Source organism: Malaya genurostris, chromosome 2, assembly GCF_030247185.1.
Source record: "Malaya genurostris strain Urasoe2022 chromosome 2, Malgen_1.1, whole genome shotgun sequence".
NCBI classification, from domain to species: domain Eukaryota; kingdom Metazoa; phylum Arthropoda; class Insecta; order Diptera; family Culicidae; genus Malaya; species Malaya genurostris.
In genome coordinates, this window is record NC_080571.1 from 85942108 (window position 1) to 85962563 (window position 20456).

The 20456-nt window shown below is 36.4% G+C and overlaps 1 protein-coding gene across 4 annotated transcripts in view; it reads right to left on the reverse strand.

The window, feature by feature from the left end:
• The window catches only part of LOC131427058 (uridine-cytidine kinase), a 31368-nt gene extending 17287 nt beyond the window's left edge, over nt 1-14081 (reverse strand). For 2 of the 4 annotated variants that reach the window (XM_058589948.1, XM_058589947.1), the window contains exons 1-5: nt 13833-14079; nt 13614-13679; nt 13126-13462; nt 4820-4917; nt 4708-4756 (exon numbers count right to left, since the gene is read on the reverse strand). In XM_058589948.1, coding sequence (XP_058445931.1) covers nt 4708-4756; nt 4820-4917; nt 13126-13462; nt 13614-13679; nt 13833-13952 — 670 coding nt within the window. In that variant the 5' untranslated portion in view covers nt 13953-14079. Of the gene's footprint in view, nt 1-3616; nt 4334-4707; nt 4757-4819; nt 4918-13125; nt 13463-13613; nt 13680-13832 lie in introns of those variants that run through there. The other 2 variants (XM_058589951.1, XM_058589950.1) reach the window with 2 other exon arrangements.
• Between the last annotated feature and the right edge of the window lie 6375 nt (nt 14082-20456).

Below are 20456 nucleotides of genomic sequence, written 5' to 3' on the forward strand. Positions count from 1 at the left end.
ACCATTCGTTAGATCTATTTGGTTTACAGTTTACGGTAGTTGTTTGACAATTCAAAAAAAATTTGTTGCCGAACAATCGGTAATAAGTGCAAATAGAGTGCATCTCGGTTCGATACTGATTCTTGTTTTTTAGGACAGTCTTGGAAAACAGAGAAAATCAGACATTGTTCGTTCACAGTAATCTATATATATATAAAAATGGATGTAAGGTTGTATGTTTGTAACGCGATAACTTCGGAACTACTGAACGGATTGCCACCAAACTTGGCACAGGTACTTCTGGTATTTCAGAGATGGTTAGGGATTATATTTATATGGGAGGGAGCGTAGCAAGTGTCATAAACAAGGGGGGGTCATGGAAAAATTCATATAACTTGACAAGAATCGATACGCTTTGAAGACCGTAGAACCATTTTGCATACCTTGGATATGACTATATGGGGGGTGGATGTAGTAAGTGCCTTTAAATAGGGGGGTGTAATGTTTAAAATGGCATAATTCCGAAACTACTGAACGGATTGCCACCAAACTTGGCACAGGCACTTCTTGCTCTTCTGAGATGGTCATAAGCGTATTTCTATGGGGGGGAGGGAGCGTAGTAAGTGATCTTAACAGGGGGAGCTCATGAAAAAATTTGTCTAATTTGACGAGAATCGAAACTTTTTTAAAACCATAGAAATATCTTGCATATATTAGATATGATTATATGGGGGGTGGATGTAGCAAGTGCCTTTAAAAAGGGGGGTGTAATGTTTGTAATGGCATAGCTCCGAAATTACTGAACGGATTGCTATCAAACTTTGCACATGTACTTCTTGCTCTTCAGAGATGGTCATAAGCGTATTTTTATGGAGGGAGGGAGCGTAGCAAGTGTCATAACCAAGGAGGGGTCATGAAAAAATTCATATAACTTAATGAAAACCGATATTTTTTGAAAATCTTAGAAACATTTTGCATACCGTAGATATAATTTAATGGGGGATGGATGCAGCAAGTGCCTTTAAAAAGGGGGGTGTAATGTTTGTAATAGCATAACTTCAAAACTACTTAACGGATTGCTATTAAACCTGGCACATGTACTTCTTGCTCTTCAGATATGGTTAAAGAATATTTCCATGCGGAAGAGGGAGCGTAGCAAATGTCCTTAACAAAGGTGGTCATTAAAAATTCTAATTTGACGAGAATCGGTACTTTTTGAAGACACTTTTTGGACAACTTAGATAAGATTATAAGGATATTCTGTTAGGAGAGGGAGTAGTAAGTGCCTCTAAAAAAGGAGTGCAATGTTTGTAACGGCATAACTCCGGAACTATTGCACGAATTGCTATAAAATTTGGTACAGTTATTTCTTGCTCTTCAGAAATAGTCATAAAGGTATTTTTATAGGGGAGGAAGCGTAGCAAGTATCATGACAGGAGGGGACAAGAAAAAAAATTCATAAAATTTGACAAGAATCGATAATTTTTGAAGATCATGCAAACATTTTCTATACCTTAGATATGATAGATATGGAGAGTGAATGTAGCAAGTGCATTAAAAAATACTTTTTGAAGACCATAGATACTTTTTGCGCAACTTAGGGTATTCGTGTGGGGTGGATGTAGTACGTCCCTCTAAAAAGGAGATATAATGTTTGTAGCGGCGCAACTCCGGAACTACTGAACGGATTGTTATCAAATTTGGCACAGATACGTCTTGCTCTTCAGAAATGATCATTAAGACATTTTCAGGGAGGAAAGTGTGTAGGAAGTGTCCTTAACATGGGGGGAGAGAGTCAATGACGAAATTTGAAGAGAATAGACATTTAGACTAGAAGGAGGGGTTTTTGAAAATAGATTTTAATCTCCCATTTTTTATAAAACAAGAGAGTGGCAAGAATTACAAGGTCGTCTTTTCTTTAAATAATTTCAAAAGATCTGGTTTCATTTTGCCGGGGAATTCAAAGAACTAAGGGAAAATATGCTTTATCTGCCTATGAACGCAAGTGTATTTAAGTCTCAGCATAACTACGAAACAGCTAAACGAATCGCCACCAAGTTTGGTACATGTACCAAAGGTGGGAATCGATATTTTTTTAAAAACACAGATATACTACACTACTCAGGGTAATCATGGAGGAGATCTGTAGTAAGTTCACTGTTAAAAAGGAAGTTGAATCAAAATAGATTATAAGGTTATTTTGCGGGTGAGAGAGTGGAGTAAGTGCCCCGAACATGGAAAGTGTAAGGGAAAATTGATCGGATTTTACGAAATATTGGTATTTCTTTACGAGTACAGCATATTTCTAGCAACTAAGTGATGTTCACAAAAATATTCACAAGAGGGAGGGGGAATAAGTATTCTCAACATTGATCTGAATTGACGAAATCATATAATCATTTATGTAAATTGTGCATTTTATTATCTTATTTGAGAAAACTGTCGACTCAAGGAGATGGAAACAACATTTGTATTAACTGAATCATTATTCTATAAGTTTTCCTCCCCGATAAACGGCCAGAATGGTTAAAGCCTTGGTGAAAAAAATTATATAAAATGTTATTCTATAGTACGAATGTAGCTATGATGTTAAACAACCTTTCGTTATAAAATAATCATTATCAGATGGAAAATTTTGAACAATTCATGATGTCATAAAATTTTTATAAAGAGGAGGGAGTAGCAAGTGATTATATCCATGGAAGCCAAAGGTATTGTAGATCGATTGTGACGAAAATTGTAATACATATGAAACTCGGAGGTTACTAAGAAGGTATTTATAGAGAGAAAGGTGTTTTAAATGTTCCTAACAAAAGGGTTCAAATATAAAACTGACCCAATTTGTCGAGAATGCCATGAAAATTATGATTATTTTGAGGTCTGAGATGGGACACTGATCATTCGCAATCTGAACCTGAACGGAGTATTGTTCGACCGGGTTTCCGTCTAAGTTATGTTTCACTACAATCAGAGTATTTCACTAAGCAGTACAACTTCGAGAATTCTTTCGGCCTTCCCTTCACGAAACATTTCCGAGCAACGCCGGGTAATTCAGCTAGTTATCTATAATATAGTTTTATGTATTGGAATCGATACGCAGAAATATTTCCAAGCAGTAGGTGTAATGATAACGAAAATCCGTTGAGTTGTAGATTTCCAAAGTTATTGTTTGAACGGTTTTGTTATCCGTATTTCGAATTCATATCGCTACAGTTAATAAAAATACATAGTCCTACGTCAAAAACTGCCACGTGGCATTTTATTGAGTGTGCTTCGCTACTGCACTGGACGTTCAGACTTTAGAGATAATTTTGAACATAGTTCAGGAATGTGACTTGTTTATATTATGAAAACAGTATTTTCAAAACGATAATTTCTGGAAACAACCCGAAAGTCTGATCATTCTATTGTTAGTAAACAACATTCCGTAAGATCCCTCAAAAAATGTTCGTATATCAAAAGAAATGTTAGAAAAAGCATGCCCCATTCCAAAAAAATTTCTCCATAGGACGTAGTAAATAAATTGATAACACACATGATTTTCTTTCGGTTGATCTTTCTTTCTAATCAGAGCTTGATTGTTCGTGGATTTCGAGCCTGGCCGAGGAATTTGGTGGGATGAAATGAAAAGAAACCATGCGTGTTTTAATCGTCCTTTTATTGATTGCCCTGATAGGGTGTGTGCGGTATTCATTGACTTCAAGCTCATTTTTTTCCTTATAAATATAATTCGATTTGTTCGCAAGTCGCAAGCCCAATTATCGGGCGGTGATGTTTTGTTTTTTTTTTATTTTAGGAGGAATTTTAATACACAATTAATTTTAGTTTTGGCTAAATCCAAAAAAACGTATTTCTAAAATATAGGGAATGTCCTGTAAAAATGCACTAAACTGTCGGAAATGCCACCTGTGTTGTGATTGATTGACGTAGTACTCTAACTCTTAATAATACTTTCAAAAACTTTAGGTTCTATGTATAGGTAGTAAACGCAAGATACGTGCTAGATAAAAACTTATCGAACTAAACCTTGCCGATAATAATAATCGCAATTTGTGTGTTACAATGTTTTTGTGTGTGTGTGTTTGTGTGTTGGTGTTAGACTCTACTACGTATGTTGAAGTGAGCGTTTGTCTGGATATGTGTGCTTAAACCGTTATCTTAGGGCACCTCTTCGAGGACACTACAAACAGTAAAGGATAATTCGAGTACGCAAGCAAAGCGCATCCCTAAGCGTGTGTCTCACCGTTTGCGAAGCCATGTGCAAAGTGAGTTTTTTGTTTTCCGTCGGTAGTTCCGTTGCTGGCATTAATATGCATAATCTCGCTAATGTGGTGCACAATTAGGTCAATCGCAACTGTAAAAATGATACCATAATAAAGCAAAAAACGGTAGCAGACTAGTGTATAGGAATAGATAGAAGAAAACTATTATTGAAAGCATTAGAACGTGGGAGCCTCCGAGCGTCATACTAGATAGCGTATAGGATAGAGTTACACTAAATGAAGCATAGGTTTAATTTATTTCAAACTAATTTAACCCGAAGCTTTTTTGTTAGAATTCTTTGAATTAACTTCTACAGAAAGGCTTCGTAACTGTTATACAATTGTGCCATAATAACCACAGTACAAAATAAGTAACCCTTTGCCTTTTGTAATCGTGCATAGAACCTAACTCACGTTATAACAGGAGTAGTAGTATTGACAGAGAAAAAAGGACGATCATTCTTACCTGTATTGTCAGCCCCACGTGGAATGATAACATCAGCAAATTTTTTAGTCTGGAAAAACATAGCAAAAGTTAATTTCTTTCCACAAGTTCCCGGAAGATACAGGATACTTACCGGGGAGCAAAACTCTTCGAAAGCCGGCTTCACAAACGACATATAGGCATTCAACACTTGGTCCAAATCGCGCCCTCTTTCGTTGATGTCCCTTGGCACTGAAAATGAAGCAATGACGTTGATCGGTTAGATTAGATTATCATGTTTTTCTTTTCAACATTAGGCTCTTGTACAAATTTTGGGAGCATAGTGTCAAAAAGATCGTACTGACAGCTAAATTAAAGATAATAAAGGGTGAACACCAACTAATGTATATATTTTTTATAAAATTTATGAAATTTTGGGAAAAACTAGTTTAGAGTGTAACGTTTTCTTGTATCAGACCCTGTCAGCTTGAAGCGAAACCAATCTTCAGTTCAGCAACGCCATCGCACGGCATCACATTCAAAATATCATGTCAACTGTATGGGTGCGCAGTGCTGCTATTTTGGCGCTGATGAATTTGACATTTCTCTCCCTTACTTCTATGTACGAGATTCGATGCAGACTCGCCTGAGGGCAAGTATGGCAAAGAAGGATGTTGCCAATGATTTATTCGGGAAATGTGAGAGCTGAATATCTTGTTAATATGATGTCTTTGCTTGTATGCAATTTCGTCACAATCTGCACGGAACCTCTCGCGATGGTGAAACAACCAAAATATTAGTTGTTTTTCTGAATTTGATTGGTTGAAATTTGGTACAACTAATCGATTGTTGTTTTTTCTAAACTGCCATTTTTGTTTTTCGATTAACAGAAACGATGGTTGAAATAACAAAATTTTTGGTTGAAAGAAGATGCTGTCAGTTAGTCAAGACACACACCTTTCAATTTCAATAAACAAAATAATAATAAGTTACAACAACCGACCTTGTTTTTGATTTAACAGTTATGTGAATTGAAAAACAAATCGGTTTTAGTTGTTTTAGATATTACGATTAGTTATTTCAACTTAAGCAAAATTATTGATTTTGAATGACAATAAAATATTCCTTATTGATATACGCTCTGATTTTTTAAATGAAAATTCGATATGTTAAGATATATAAAAAAATATGTAATGTTTATAAATAGTATATTATATTATGACGGTATAAATAAAAGTTTTTGTTGTTGTAGTAACAACATAATAACAAAATAGACTAGAAACACGGTTTTTATTCACTGAAGTAATGATTGTTGATTTTTTAGAAAGTAACGCATCAAATAAATTGATTTCTATGATTGGTAACTGATTTGCGGAAAACTAGTATATCAATTCAAAGTCTAATGAGATCCTATGTTCCCAAAATTTATTTTTAATTTTTAGTTTTCGGTAAAGGATCACACTCATATCCTATCAAGCCAAGTATTATTTTTAACGAAGCAGAAAAATGATATTACCTTCCATCTATCGGTATGATAAAACCTTTCTCAGCCCTTGTTTTATATTAAATATATTATTCATTGAAACCATTTTTATTTTTGTTTTTTATATACTGTATTTTAGTAGTGCTGGTGTCAACAAAACTTTCTAATTGTGACCACTATATTACTTGCGAACAAAAAGTCGAACCGAATGCACTGATTTTTATTTTTTGAGCCATTGCAACTTACAGTTTCAACAGATTATGTGAATGAATATTAAACATTTTCAATTTAATCACTTTGTTCATACAATTTTTGTACATGACTTGAAGATAACATGATGCTTATTCATTAACATGCATTTCACGATGGAGAATCAAGTTGATTTTAAGACCAAAATTCAAATGCATACAATTCACTGGGTTCTAGTTTTGGTTAAACACGTTTTGTTTTTTTTTTGTATCAATCGTTGCTTCTTGTAACACCAGAGCAGTAAAGATGTAAATAATTTATCATCACATTAATATTCTGACAACTAGTGTAATGATAAACATTAATCTACTATCATTCAAAAGTTACTCTTCACGAGTTTTACAAACGTATAATAAGCGAATTTTGTTTGCATGGAAATGTTTAAGAAACGCGTTTGAATTTCAACTAAAGTAATGGTTGATTTTCCATTGCGTTTTTTGTTTTGCTTTGTGCTCTTTTTGAAATTAGACAGCATTAAAAACAACATATTTTTCAACTACTTCAATATGTGCAAATCAAATAGCAAATTGGTTTAATCAAATAATTATTAGTTAAAACAACAACTGCAAAAATCAAAAATTGCGAGATCGCAATTTTTTGATTGGAGGGTTTTCCGTGTGGTAAGTGATTATTGATGTGGAATCCACGCAAGTTCAAACTGTTGGTGTAGGACTTCACTACCGTTTACTATATATGGGACAATTATGTGTATAACGGCATTGCACAATTATTGTCAAAATTACAGTTAATTCTTGAAAAGGATCGCTTAGTTTGTTGATGTTTTAAATATGGGGTGCAGGATGATCAAGATCATCGAGCATTTGCTTCGAATGTAAAGAATCTGTAGAATGTCGATAAAACGATTGCATCTTGTCATCCGGCGAAAGGCGCATAAAATAAGGTTCACTTGCTGACATGCACAGCAACGTTTTCTACGGCATTAACAAACCATAAAGAGTTCAAATTGATTAAATATTAATTTCAAATTATTTAATAGGTGTGGGATTTGATTTTAAAATATGCACAAAAAAGAGAAAATTGATTAAATCTTTATAGGAATCGATAGAACGATCAAAATAATTTAATGTTTGAAGCAGATTTGGCACACTCTCCAATATATCGGCCAGTATTTCTCGAATAAATGCTTAAATATTGGCATCAATCGTTGCTGGTTTATCCTTGTAGACATGACACGGCCGCACAAGAAATAGTTCAAAAGCGTTTACCAAAGGCGGCTCTCAATATGGTCAATTTGCATTGACCATATTGAGAGCCGCCTTTGGTAAACGCTTTTGAACTATTTCTTGTGCGCATGTCGTGTGGGATGTGGCACCGTCTTGTTGAACTCACATGTCAGACATGTCCAATTTTTTTGTATTTTGGGCAAAAAATCGTCAATCATCACAGTAACGTTCCACCCATTGTCGCCTTTGAAAAAGTACGGCCCGATGATGCCACTGCCCCATAATCCACACCGAATAGTGACTTTTTTAGGATAAATTGGTAGCTCTTGCAATGCTTCTGGCTGGCCTTCACTACAGATGCGACCATTTTTCTTGTTGACGTATCCATTCAACCAGAAAAGAGCCTCGTCGCTTCGATTTCGATAAAAAGAGGAGAAAGGCCTCGTCGTTTTCGATAAAAAGTGGATATTACTACAACTTTGTCAGAGCCCATTTATGATTAAATTATAGACAAAACTGACCAAGTTTTACAATGAAACAAGACACGATTTACGCATGATCTGTCAAAAACAGTGTTGCAAAAAAAAAACCAGCAAAAAAGGCTTGGTTTAAATAGTAGCTTTTATACTACATGGAATGCAAAGTAAAGCGATACATACGAATTTCATTATTTTTGTTTTCTTTCTAAACGATTTTTGCATTGCAAAATCCGTGTCAGGTTTTTGTATTGAAGGTTTTTTATCTGGTTTTTCGTATTTAACGGTAACGTACTAGAACGGGGTTATTCAATCCGATTTTCATTGCGAATTTAGGATGCCCTGAAAAGGACCGTTCACTTTGTTGGCAGTTATTTTGACAATAGTTGTGTAGTACTACGTCAACAGTTCGATTGACTTCGTAGGACTGTCTCTTGTAGTTTTTATTTTTAAGCTAGTACGCGACGGGTTCGTGTTTAAGAGTTTGCTTTGCGAGATCGGATCTGGATTAAAAATATTGAATAATCGATCGATTAATTCAGTAATCGAAAACTAATCATCTGATAATCGATTAAAAATAATTCGATAAATTTCATTCTAATATTGAAATCGAAAATTTTTAAAAACCGACATCAGATAATTGATAGATAAACCGAGTCATCGATTTATAATCCTAATATTCGAAAAAAATCAACCAATCGATTAAAAAATTTACATCCGATTATTGAAAAATCAAACAATTAAAAATGCAACATCCCTAGTCAAGTTTCGGGGATTCCGGAGATTAAACACAAAAACGGGTCAGGTCCGGGCGCAAAAATTTTTTTTTTCTCTGGATGGGGTCGTTTTTGGACTTGGAAAAAATAGGTGGATGGGTGATGTCAGAGGGGTAACCCGATGACGTCAGTTCGACCGGTCAGGGACAAGAATCCTACTACTGAACCAGAATCCAAAATCTGGACATAAATTCATAATCTGAATTCTGAACCGGGATTCAGCTACTGAATTCTGAATCTGAATTCTGGAACTGAATTTTGGAATTGGATTATAGAACTGAATTCTGAATCTGGATTCTGCACACAGAATTCCAGCACTGAATTCTGCATTCTGCACTATAACCATAATCTACCTTTACGATAATTCAATCAGATGTTTAGTCTTTCATTTTCTGTGGTACATTATTTTTATTTCAGTCAACCGGCTGAGCTATGACCTTTTAAAGTTACTGTAGCGTAGAAATGTACCCTATGAGAGCTTTTACGTTAGTGTTTTGTTGAAGGCGCAAATTTGATTATAACTTTTTTCGTAAGCAATACATCTAAACATAGTAAACGAGAAAAATGTAATTTTTTTTGGGATACAACATTGCTGAATAATAACAGTGTCTATCTTTTACATACAAGTAACCATTAGAAAGTTCTAGAGTTATGGCAAAATTAAGGTAAAAAGGGAATTTTGACGTTTCATTTATAAAGCTTCTTTGCGATAGAGTTTGGAATAAAAGTGTACGGTTTATTTATAATACATAAAAATTTAGTAATTTTGGACAGATTCCAATTCTGGAGTAAAAACGAATTCATTTAATCTAGAACGTGACTCGATTGAAGTTAAAGTGAAAGAGAATATTAGTTAGTTAAAAATGTGATGTGCTACAGTGTAGACGTCATTGGCATGTAATTTTCGATTCGGTAGTAACGGGGTAAACTGTGCAAAACTGAAGCAAAAGTGTACTCCGATTTTCTCAGAGATCGATTTTCTTCAACTTAAATTCAATTTGAAGGTCCTATAGTCCTATAACCTTTGCTATTGAATTTCATCTTGATCCGACTTCTGGTTTCGGAGTTACGGGGTAAAATGTGCAAAATGAACTGAAAAAGTGCACTCGATTTTCTCAGAAATTGCTCATCCAATGTTCACAAGCTAATATGCAAATGAAAAGTTCTACAACCCCATATATAACACTATCAAATTTCATTAGGATACGACTTCCGGTTCCGTAATAACAGGCTGATGAGTATAAAAATTTCATTTTCATTAGCGTGTTTTTATACATGACACGGAAAAACCAAACCAAATATATTTAAATAGCCGTATAATTCTTCAATTAGGCAGGTATGATTAGTTGCTGACCAAATATGTTGATTTTTCGGTATACCGGATCATCGTTTCTGGTTCCGGAAGTACCACAAAAGTTCTTGTGTACTCGAAACCGGAAATCACTCCAATTTCTCAGAAACGGCTAAACCGATCTTCGCAAACTCAAATTTGAATGAAAAGTATTATGTTTCCTTGAGTTAAGGTAATTATATTAATTATTATTATTATTAATTATATTTAGATCCGGCTTCCGATTCCAGAAATGCAACCTGTCATATAAAGCGATAACGAAAAAAATGTAAAAATCCTTTTAAATTTGATTCAAATCTATTTTAATTAATAGGTTATGCTAGTAGCTGGCCAAACGAACCGATTTCAGCTATGTCGGTTCCCAGCTCCCAGTTTCGGAAATATCGGAAATAGTAGTCGAAAGCTCAAAAACGGAACTCTCCAAATTTTCTCAGAAGCAGCCTAGTCGATTTGCACGAGCCTAGACTCAAATAAAAGGGTCAATGTATATAAAAAACAGACTGCTTTTGACCTTTGTTCGGATCTCACTTCCGGTTCCAGATGTGTTTAAATTTTTAAACCACAAAAACCAAGAATTTCTATCAACTTGAGTCAAAACTAATTAAGGGCCAAACAAAATTTTTTGTTCCTATTCAATATTAAAAAAAAACTCTTTTAAGAATCCCTCATTATTATTATGAAAACCTGAGTTATATGAGAAAGGCATTATAACACCACTAGGTGGATTAAAACAGGGTTTCCTTGAATATCATCGAGGAGAATGTTCGCTAGTGAACTTTTTACAACTGATCTTGATCATAATTTTGTATTGAAATTTTCAGTTGTATGACATAATCTTAAATAGTTCAGAATGAAACTTTTCTAAAAATGTTTGGTATCAACTAGTATCAAAGGGGAAAACTGATGACGCGCGTTTTCCTTTCTTTATTTTTGATAGCTCAAAGCTCAGTGATCTGTAGAAGAATATATATAATTGAAAAAGCTGTCTGGTTTGACCCATATCAGTACCAGCCAATTAGAACGCGTTCTGAATACGAGAACAAAATATCTGCATTTGTTTGAAACTAGTTTCGAATCTCGTTTCAACGTTGTTGAAATGAAAATCGAGTCAGTTTCGAACCTCGAATCCTCGTTGCTAAGTGTTGCTAAGTAAACCAACACAATTTCGTGAAAAGTGTTTGTTTGATGAAACTATTCTGGGTCAGTTTCAGTTTTCTCAAGTGAAAACTACATTAGTGTCAGTAGGATCGTAGTACTAGCCATGCAATGATTCTGTACGCTAAGAATCGACTGCGGAGCCTGTTGAAACAGAAAGCCCAAAATCCACGAAAAGGAATGTAATGCCAAGACTTTACTTTGCTTGTTCGCTAATCAATCGATTAGCTTTCTTGATTGTGTAAAACTTCATTACTTCTTGTGGATGGCTTTCGCTGTCTTATTTATTTATTTATTTATTTTGGGGAGCAGAGAAAAGCCCGATGGAGATGAAATATAGCAATCTCTCTCTCCAGCAGGCATAAAACCTCTTCATCTTCAACAGATTACAATGATCCAACAGATACATTTACGTTTAAAACTAACAATTAAAACTAACAGTTAAAGCTAAACCACTAACCCTATAACTAGTTGATGTGTTGAGATTACAGCATTACAGAGCGGCTTCCTTGACTTGTGAAAGTATTGTTAAATTTTTGATAGCATCGCAAAAACCATTCAATGTTCAGCTTAAAATAAACGACTTTAATAAAAATCAGATGTGAATCCGACCTTATATTTGGGTGTGTTAAATATTTATCGACACCAACTAAATTTCTGACTTTTCGAATCACAGATTACCAGAATTCAAGTGATTATCAAGTCAAATTTCAACTAAAATTTTAGTTGTTATTCCAACCGAAAGTTTTTCCGTGTTTGGATTGTTTTGGCTTAGTTCTATATTTTCTTGTTTGTAAATCTGTTTCCTATTAATTTCAACTGTTCTAAACTGCTGCCACCGGAGACCGGAGACCGGAGACCGGAGACCGGAGACGACTTAGCTGGAATAGGCCAGGGACATTTCACCGAAATGATCGTTTCGCTGAATCGTACAATTGCCTTAATATTGTATTGGAATTGATTAAAAAAAATGAAAGATAATCGTGTTCACGCCTGGCCTAAAATCGTACGTCTGAAATATTTCCTAATTTAAATAACGGAGAAATTCATTTCCTTATTCCTCGTTCAGCAAGAATAATCTCTGGATTGATTATTTCAGATTGATTTATGATCCTCAGAGTGAAATTCCCAGGAAAGCTACTAGTTGATTTTATTACCTGCTAAGCATCAAAGCATTTACTCTAGTGTATCTACCAGGCCAGTTTTTATTGTACTTTTTCGTTAACTGAGCGCAAATGAAAAAAGTGTCCAATGAGATTACACCGCTTCGTTTGTGATATTGTACTGAAAAAACTATGGCAAACAAATTTAGCTTTGAGTAGACCGGGAAAACGAGGAAAACTAACAGGTTTGTATGGGAGAGGCCGCTGCGATCAAAAACAAAATAGGCAGTAGAAGCGTCGGGCAGTAAAACAGCCGTTCCTATATGAGAGATTGCTAGACTCGAATGCAATACTACAATTCATTTACGGTTGTTTTATCATCTAAAAACTGAGTGATATTAATGTTCTGTAGTTCTTCAGTACAAAAATCTTTATGCCGGCTTTCAGCATTCAGCGAAGTAACTTTCGGTGAAATGCACCCATCTCATGGGAACTTCCTCTCTGAACTCAGTCGGTATTATTCTCACTTGTCCTGTATGTGAATCAATGATTTAGTCACAAACTAAGCCCGGCATTCAGTATTGACTAGCAACATCTTTGACGAGTAATCCACAAAAACGAAAACCTAGCCTAATACCGCGGTATCACCAAACTCCCTCCCACGTGTCGAAAACATAACTTACCCCGTCTGGCGAGTCTGGTATCCGAATCCGTATCCACAAACAGCTTCATATGGAACAAATCCCGTATCTCCGGAAAGTAGAATACCAATATTCCCTCGAACAGCACCACATCGGCCGGATAGATGATCAACTTGCGGTCCGGACAGACCGAATTCGTCCGGTAGTCGTACTCGTTGATTTCCACTTTCTGTCCCTGCAGGACCGCTTGCAGTGTTTGCAGCATCAACTGCTCATTGAAGGCGTCCGGATGATCGAAGTTGAACTGTCCCCGTTCGGCCCGTAACTTTTCGGCTGCCGTTAACTCCCGGTAGAAACTGTCCTGGCTGATGGTGACGACCTGTGGCAAAAGAGATTTACATGTAAACAAACACACACAGACACATATACGCATGCTGATATTGATCGCGATAGTCGTCTTCAGAGCGCTTCGCATTACGTAAATATTTATGATGGAACACGATCTAGAGAATGAAAAACCAGACACTCACTTGTCGTTGTGCGTGATCCATATCGGCTTGGCCAAGTTGTTCCATTATTCTCTTGCAGACGGTAGACTGAAAATAAAATGCAAATTAACCAACACAGGTATTTGCTTTTAAGAAAAATTCTTTTCGCCTCTGCGGGGACCCTCTCAAGGCCATCGGCCGTCGTGAATCGATTTAAGTTTTAGTGAATAATAATAAGCTAATTTTTTTTCTTGGACCTACCTTCCCGCTTGCAGTTCCACCGGCCACTCCAATCAGGAACGGTGTTTTGACGCCGTTTTCAGAACCGTTTGACTTCATTCCGTTAGTTTTCTGCTCGCTAGCACTAGCACTTTCTGCCATTCAGGTTTGCAAATCGTGGCGTTTTTGTCCAATTTTCACTCGCTTGCGATCAATCTTTTTACCGAATCGTAGAAGGGATGAGTCTGATATGAGCCACTTCTGTCAGAATGCTGGTGAGATGAGCATATTCAAAGCTCTGACGGATGGTGACATTAAAAACAGCTGTCCGCACGACGAACATTCCCGTTACGGATGGTGTAGTGAGACACGGGATTAAAGCGCTATAAAAGCTCTATAACAGCTTTTCCTCAGCTTTATTTATGGTACAATCTTGCATACAAGTTATGTTGCATGCGCCGAGTGGTAATGTCGACTTACGACTTTCGTGCAAAGGATTTTTCCTGGCTGCATTTTGATATATCATTGTGATAACCTGAATACTGTTGTGTTTTGCAAAAATACTCCGCTGATTACTTCAATTTAATGGAATGTTCCACTTTGACCCGAAACTATTACAATTAATTTTTTTTTCGTTTTTCGTCTTCGACTCATCAGTGTTGTAGCAGTTTAAATTAAACTGCTAGATTTACCTAGCAGTTTGATTTAAACCACCAAGCAGGCGCAAAATTCACTCTATGTGAGTGACGCCTTTCAGATTATTACGCCGACGTTCAATGTCTTTCCTGAAGTCTTGAGAGTGAACGAGTGACGACTTGCTGACCACCAACAATTGTGAACATGTAGGGTTTGTTTGATTCAAACTGCTACATCACTGATGAGTCGAAGATAAAACGCGAAAGAAAAGTAAATTCATTAAATGCATTTCGAACAACTTACACGCAGAGCAGGGGAGCTTGTTTAAAATAAAAAAGTAACAATCAACAGATTTTTAATTATGGTTTCTGTTAATTTCAAGCTAAGATTGTTTTGAACCGAATTCTCCCTTCTACATCAATAATTATATCTGTTTGATTTGCAGTAAAACTATGATCTTGGCTAACGAAAAAATGATTCGGTTTATTTATTCAACCCTTCATTACATGCCAACCAAAGTTGAGTTGATGTTATTGGCATTGCATTTGTTGATTCAATTATGTTTTACGTTTACATAAAGAAAAACCTTTTTTAGTCGACCTAGTGGTGTAATGATGCCGTTCTCATCTTACTTATATTTTCAAAAATAACACTAGCAGATTCTGTGAAGAATTTTTCTTTCAATTTTGAATAAAATAAGAAACTTTCTTTGAGTATAAACTAACATAACCTTTTCAATTTGTAAACAGTCAATAAAAGTTTTTTTTGTTTCGATTATAGAGGTTTTAACCTTAAGGTCATTCGCCTCTTCGGACCAGAAAAACTTTCTGACCCTATGTGCGTTGGGAATCGAACCCAGGCGGGCTGCGTGAAAAGTATCGACTTACCCATCACGCTATACCCGTCCCCAATAAGAGTTTTACAGTTATTCACAAAATTGATCCTACACACGACAAAATATCACATTTTGTTGTTCAATTAGTAAGTTACGAGTAACAAAATATATGTAATTTCAATGTTATACATTTTATGAATTGGATTAATATACATTTTATTTAAATATTAAGGTTCTTCCCATTTGGTGGTTCGATTGCAACAAAATACGACTTAGTTCTATCTCACAAAATTGGTCGTACACTCATTATGGAAATCTGCATTATTAAGTGTAGCTGGGGAATGCGGATTGGAATATCATATTTAGTACTTAGTGTGGCCTCGCTTAGCGTCGATTACGGCTTACAAACGACGGGGCATTGGGTCCACTAGTTCTTTGCGCAAGATGCTCGGATGTTTCCCATACTTATTTTATTTTCTGTTTCAGCGTGTTTTTGTTTGATGTGTTAGTACACCCAAACCTCCGTTTACGAACACTTTTTATACGTAACGTCTTTTTACGTACCTCTTTTTACGAACCAAATCCCAAATAACGTAAACTTTTTTTACGAACCTACTTCGTAAAAAGAGGTTTTGTCATTCATCGAAAGCGATTTCCGACTCCATTGAAACTACTACAATATAGGTATTTTTGGAACGGGTTTAAAGAGTAGATTCCGGAAAATGATGTTTGAGGTATTTTGGAAATCCGAGATGGCGACTTCCGGTTGATTGATATTCCTTGAAAACCCATACAATATGGGTATTTTCGGAACGGAATTGATGAGTAGATGTCAGAAAACGATGTTTGAGGTAGTTTTGAAATTCAAGATGGCGAATTCCGGTTTGTTGATATTCTTTGAAAACCTATATAATATAGGTATTTCCGGAACAGGGTTAATGAGTAGATGTCGGAAAATGATGTTTGAGGTGGTTCTGAAATCCAAGATGTCGACTTCCGGTTTATCGATATTCCTTGAAAACCCTTGCAATATGGGTATTTTCTGAACGGAATTGATGAGTAGATGTCGAAAAATTATGTTTGAAGTGGTTCTCCAATCCAAGATGGCGACTTCCGGTGTGTTGATATTCCTTGAAAACCCATACAATATGGATATTTTCGGAACGGAATTGATGAGTAGATGTCAGAAAACGATGTTTGAGGTAGTTTTGAAATTCAAGATGGCGACTTCCGGTTTGTTGATATTCTTTGAAAACCTATATAATATGGGTATTTCCGGAACGAGGTTAATGAGTGGATGTCGGAAAATGATGTTTGAGGTGGTTCTGAAATCCAAGGTGTCGACTTCCGGTTTATCGATATTCCTTGAAAACCCTTGCAATATGGGTATTTTCTGAACGGAATTGATGAGTAGATGTCGAAAAATTATGTTTGAAGTGGTTCTCCAATCCAAGATGGCGACTTCCGGTGTGTTGATATTCCTTGAAAACCCATACAATATGGATATTTTCGGAACGGAATTGATTAGTAGATGTCAGAAAACGATGTTTGAGGTAGTTTTGAAATTCAAGATGGCGACTTCCGGTTTGTTATTATTTCTCGAAAACCCTTACAATATGGGTATTTTCGGAACGGGGTAAATGAGTAGATGTCCGAAAATGATTTTTGAGGTGGTTCTGAAATCCAATATGGCGACTTCCGGTTTGTTGATATTCCTTGAAAACCGATACAATATAGGTATTTTCGGAACAGAATTGATGAGTATATGTCAGAAAATAATGTTTGAGGTAGTTTTGAAATTCAAGATGGCGACTTCCGGTTTGTTGATATTTCTTGAAAATCCATACAATATGGGTATTTTCGGAACGGTATAGTGTTTTAAAGGAATAAAGTGTTAAAGGAAAATTGCAAAAACTTTCAAAAGATAAGAATCAACCGGAAGTCACTGTTTTGCATTTCAAGACCACCTCAAATATAATTTTCCGACGTCTACTTTTAAATCTCTTTCCGAAAGTATCCATATTGTAAGGGTTTTCAAGGAATATCAAGAAACCGGAAGTTGCCATCTTGGAACTAAGCACCACCTCAAACATTGTTTTCTGACATCTACTCATCAATCCCGTTCTGAAAATACCCATTATGTAAGGGTTTTCAAGGAATATCAAGAAACCGGATGACACCATATTGGATGACAGAACCGCCTCAAACATCGTTTTCTGATATCTACTCATCAATCCCGTTCCGAAAATATCCATATTGTATGGGTTTTCAAGGAATATCAATAAACCGGAAGTCGCCATCTTGAATTTCAAAACTACCTTAAACATCGTTTTCTGACATCTACTCATCAATTCCGTTCCAAAAGTACCCATATTGAAAAGGTTTTCAAGGAATATCAACAAACCGGAAGTCGCCTTCTTGAATTTCAAAACTACCTCAAACATCGTTTTCTGACATCTACTCATCAATTCCGTTCCGAAAATACCCATATTGCAAGGGTTTTCAAGGAATATCAACAAACCGGAAGTCGCCATCTTGGATTTTAGAACCACTTCAAACATCGTTTTCCGACATCTACTCATCAATTCCGTTCCGAAGATACCCATATTGTTAGGGATTTTAGGCAATCTCAATAAACCGGAAGCCGCCATCTTGGATTTTGAAACGAACCCAAACATCATTTTCTTGCACTTACTCTTCATATCCGTTCCGAAAATAAACATATGATGCGCGGTTTCCACAATAATCACACAAAACTTTTTTTACGAACCAAATCCCAAATAACGTAAACTTTTTTTACGAACTTCCTCTTTTTACGAACCCCCGTTTAGTTCGTAAATGGAGGTTTCGGTGTATCCTTGAACCGCCGATTAATTTTATTCCATGGGTTTTCGATGGGATTCATGTCTGTTGACTGTGGTAACGCAAAGCCTAGGTGTTACATTCCTGTAGTGGAATTTGACCTTCTGTTTCAACAGACTTCGCAGCCGATTCAGAGTGTACAGAACCATTGCATGGCTAGTGCTACGATTTTACTGACACTACGAATCCTTCCAGGTCGGGGCTCGAACATACGACAACTGGTTTGTAAGACCAGCGCCCTATGCATTGAACCGCCAATCCGGGACACCTGGACCTGGTGACTGTGGTGGTGTTTTTAATTGATTAGGAACGTAATTTAATGTAACAGTCATTCCCGAACAACATGTGAGGTGTGTTTTGGATCATTGTCTTGTTGGAAACAATATCCTGATGATAGTTCTAATTGTTGTGCACTTGGTTTTAGGTTACGTTTTAGGATATCCATATATAGCATTTTGTCCATATACCGGTCGATAAACTCCAGTGTTCCTGTGCCTGAAAGCTGCCATACAACCCCACAACATAACACAGCCACCACCATGTTTCACTGTTGGTCTAAAATTTTTATATTTGAGCTCTTTATTCGTCTCTCTCCGAACAATTTGTATGCCATCAAATCCAAAGCAATTTATTTTTGTGTCATCAGTGAATATTACCTGATTTCAAAACTCCAGCGGTTTATTTACGTAGGTTCTGGCGAACTCAAGTTGCTACTTCTGATTTACTACTGATATGAATGGCTGTTTACGGGCAACATGACCATGCAGATTAGATTTCCAAAGAACGCGGCGAACAGCTTCAGTTGAAATAGGTCAGTTGATATGATGCGACACTTCCGCCGTCAATTTAGGTTCACTTATTTTCGGGTTATTTCGTATTTTGCGAACTATAAACCGTTCGTCAACTTCCGATAGGATCCGTTTTCTTCCCCTTTCTGCCTTGTTCTTCAGAGTTCCCTCGTATTTCCAGTTGTCAATGATATTCTGTACGGTGGAATGTGATCATCCAACGATTTCTCCTATTTCGCGTAAGGATTTTCCTTTACAGCGCAAGGAAATGATCAATTTTCTTGTCGAAATGTCTTTTTGCTTTCTTTTGCCTTTCATTACAAAAAAATAACGGTTTTCTCTGTATCTCAATTTATAACTCTCAAGCCAAAGTTAAAACGAACTATTATTGTTGTTTTCTCTAACACTGACAGCTTACACACAAAACGCAACCAAAAACCGCTGCCATTTCGCAATGGTTCAGAATCTGTCAATTTTTATGGCTGCGTCCTGTTGTTAACACTTTTCTCTAACCACTTGTGCAGTTGTTTATTCGTTTTCATTAGTTTGTTTCGAAATGCGTGGACTTTCAGCAAAACAACGTCGAAAAATTGTGTACAAATGGTGCACAGAACGCGGACTGTCACTGAGAAAGATAGCAAAAACGGAAGGAGTAAGTGAAAAAGCCGTGCGAAATGCAATCAGGAAGTTCGGTGAGGATAACACCTTTGAGGATAAACCGAAAACGGGTCGAAAAAATGGTCTTGCTAACCCTCATTTGGATAAACGTAAACTGAAGGCGTTCGAGCAAAAGAAGGAGGTTTCAGTTCGGGATGTGGCCCAAAAAGTGGGCACTTCGAAATCAAATGTTCTTTGTGCTAAAGAACGTTTGAATCTTCGAACCTATAAGAAGCAGAAACAACCAAAACGTAGTCCGAAACAAGAAGCATCGATCAGGCCGAGGGTTCGAAAGCTGTACAATACGATTCTTGCTGGAAATTTGAACTGCATAATCGTGGACGACGAAACCTACGTGAAACTCGATTACCAATCATTGCCGGGACCACAATATTATACGGTACGAGAAGGGCAAGTATTAAACCAGTCCGAAACATCGATTGAAGTCGAAAAATTTAGTAAGAAAGCTATGGTCTGGCAAGCTATTTGTAGCTGCGGTAAGATTTCGAAACTTTTCATCACCATTGCTTCAATGAACAGCGAAATATACATCATGGAATGTTTACAAAAACGACTTCTACCCATGATTCGAAGCCACAAGGATCCTGTTGTCTTCTGGCCAGATTTTGCTTCTTGCCACTACTCGAAATCAACGGTAGAATGGTATACTACCAAAAATGTCACTTTCGTCAAAAAAAAAAAGAATGCACCAAATTGCCCACAACTTCGACCAATTGAGGAATTTTGGGCACCAACGAAGGGCAGCCGAAACCATTCAACAGTTTGAAAAAGATTGGAAAAAAGTGTCAAAACTTGTCGCCAAGAAGTCTGTACGGAATTTAATGAGGAACGTTCGCAAGAAGGTGCTCCAGCTAGTCTACAAAGGCT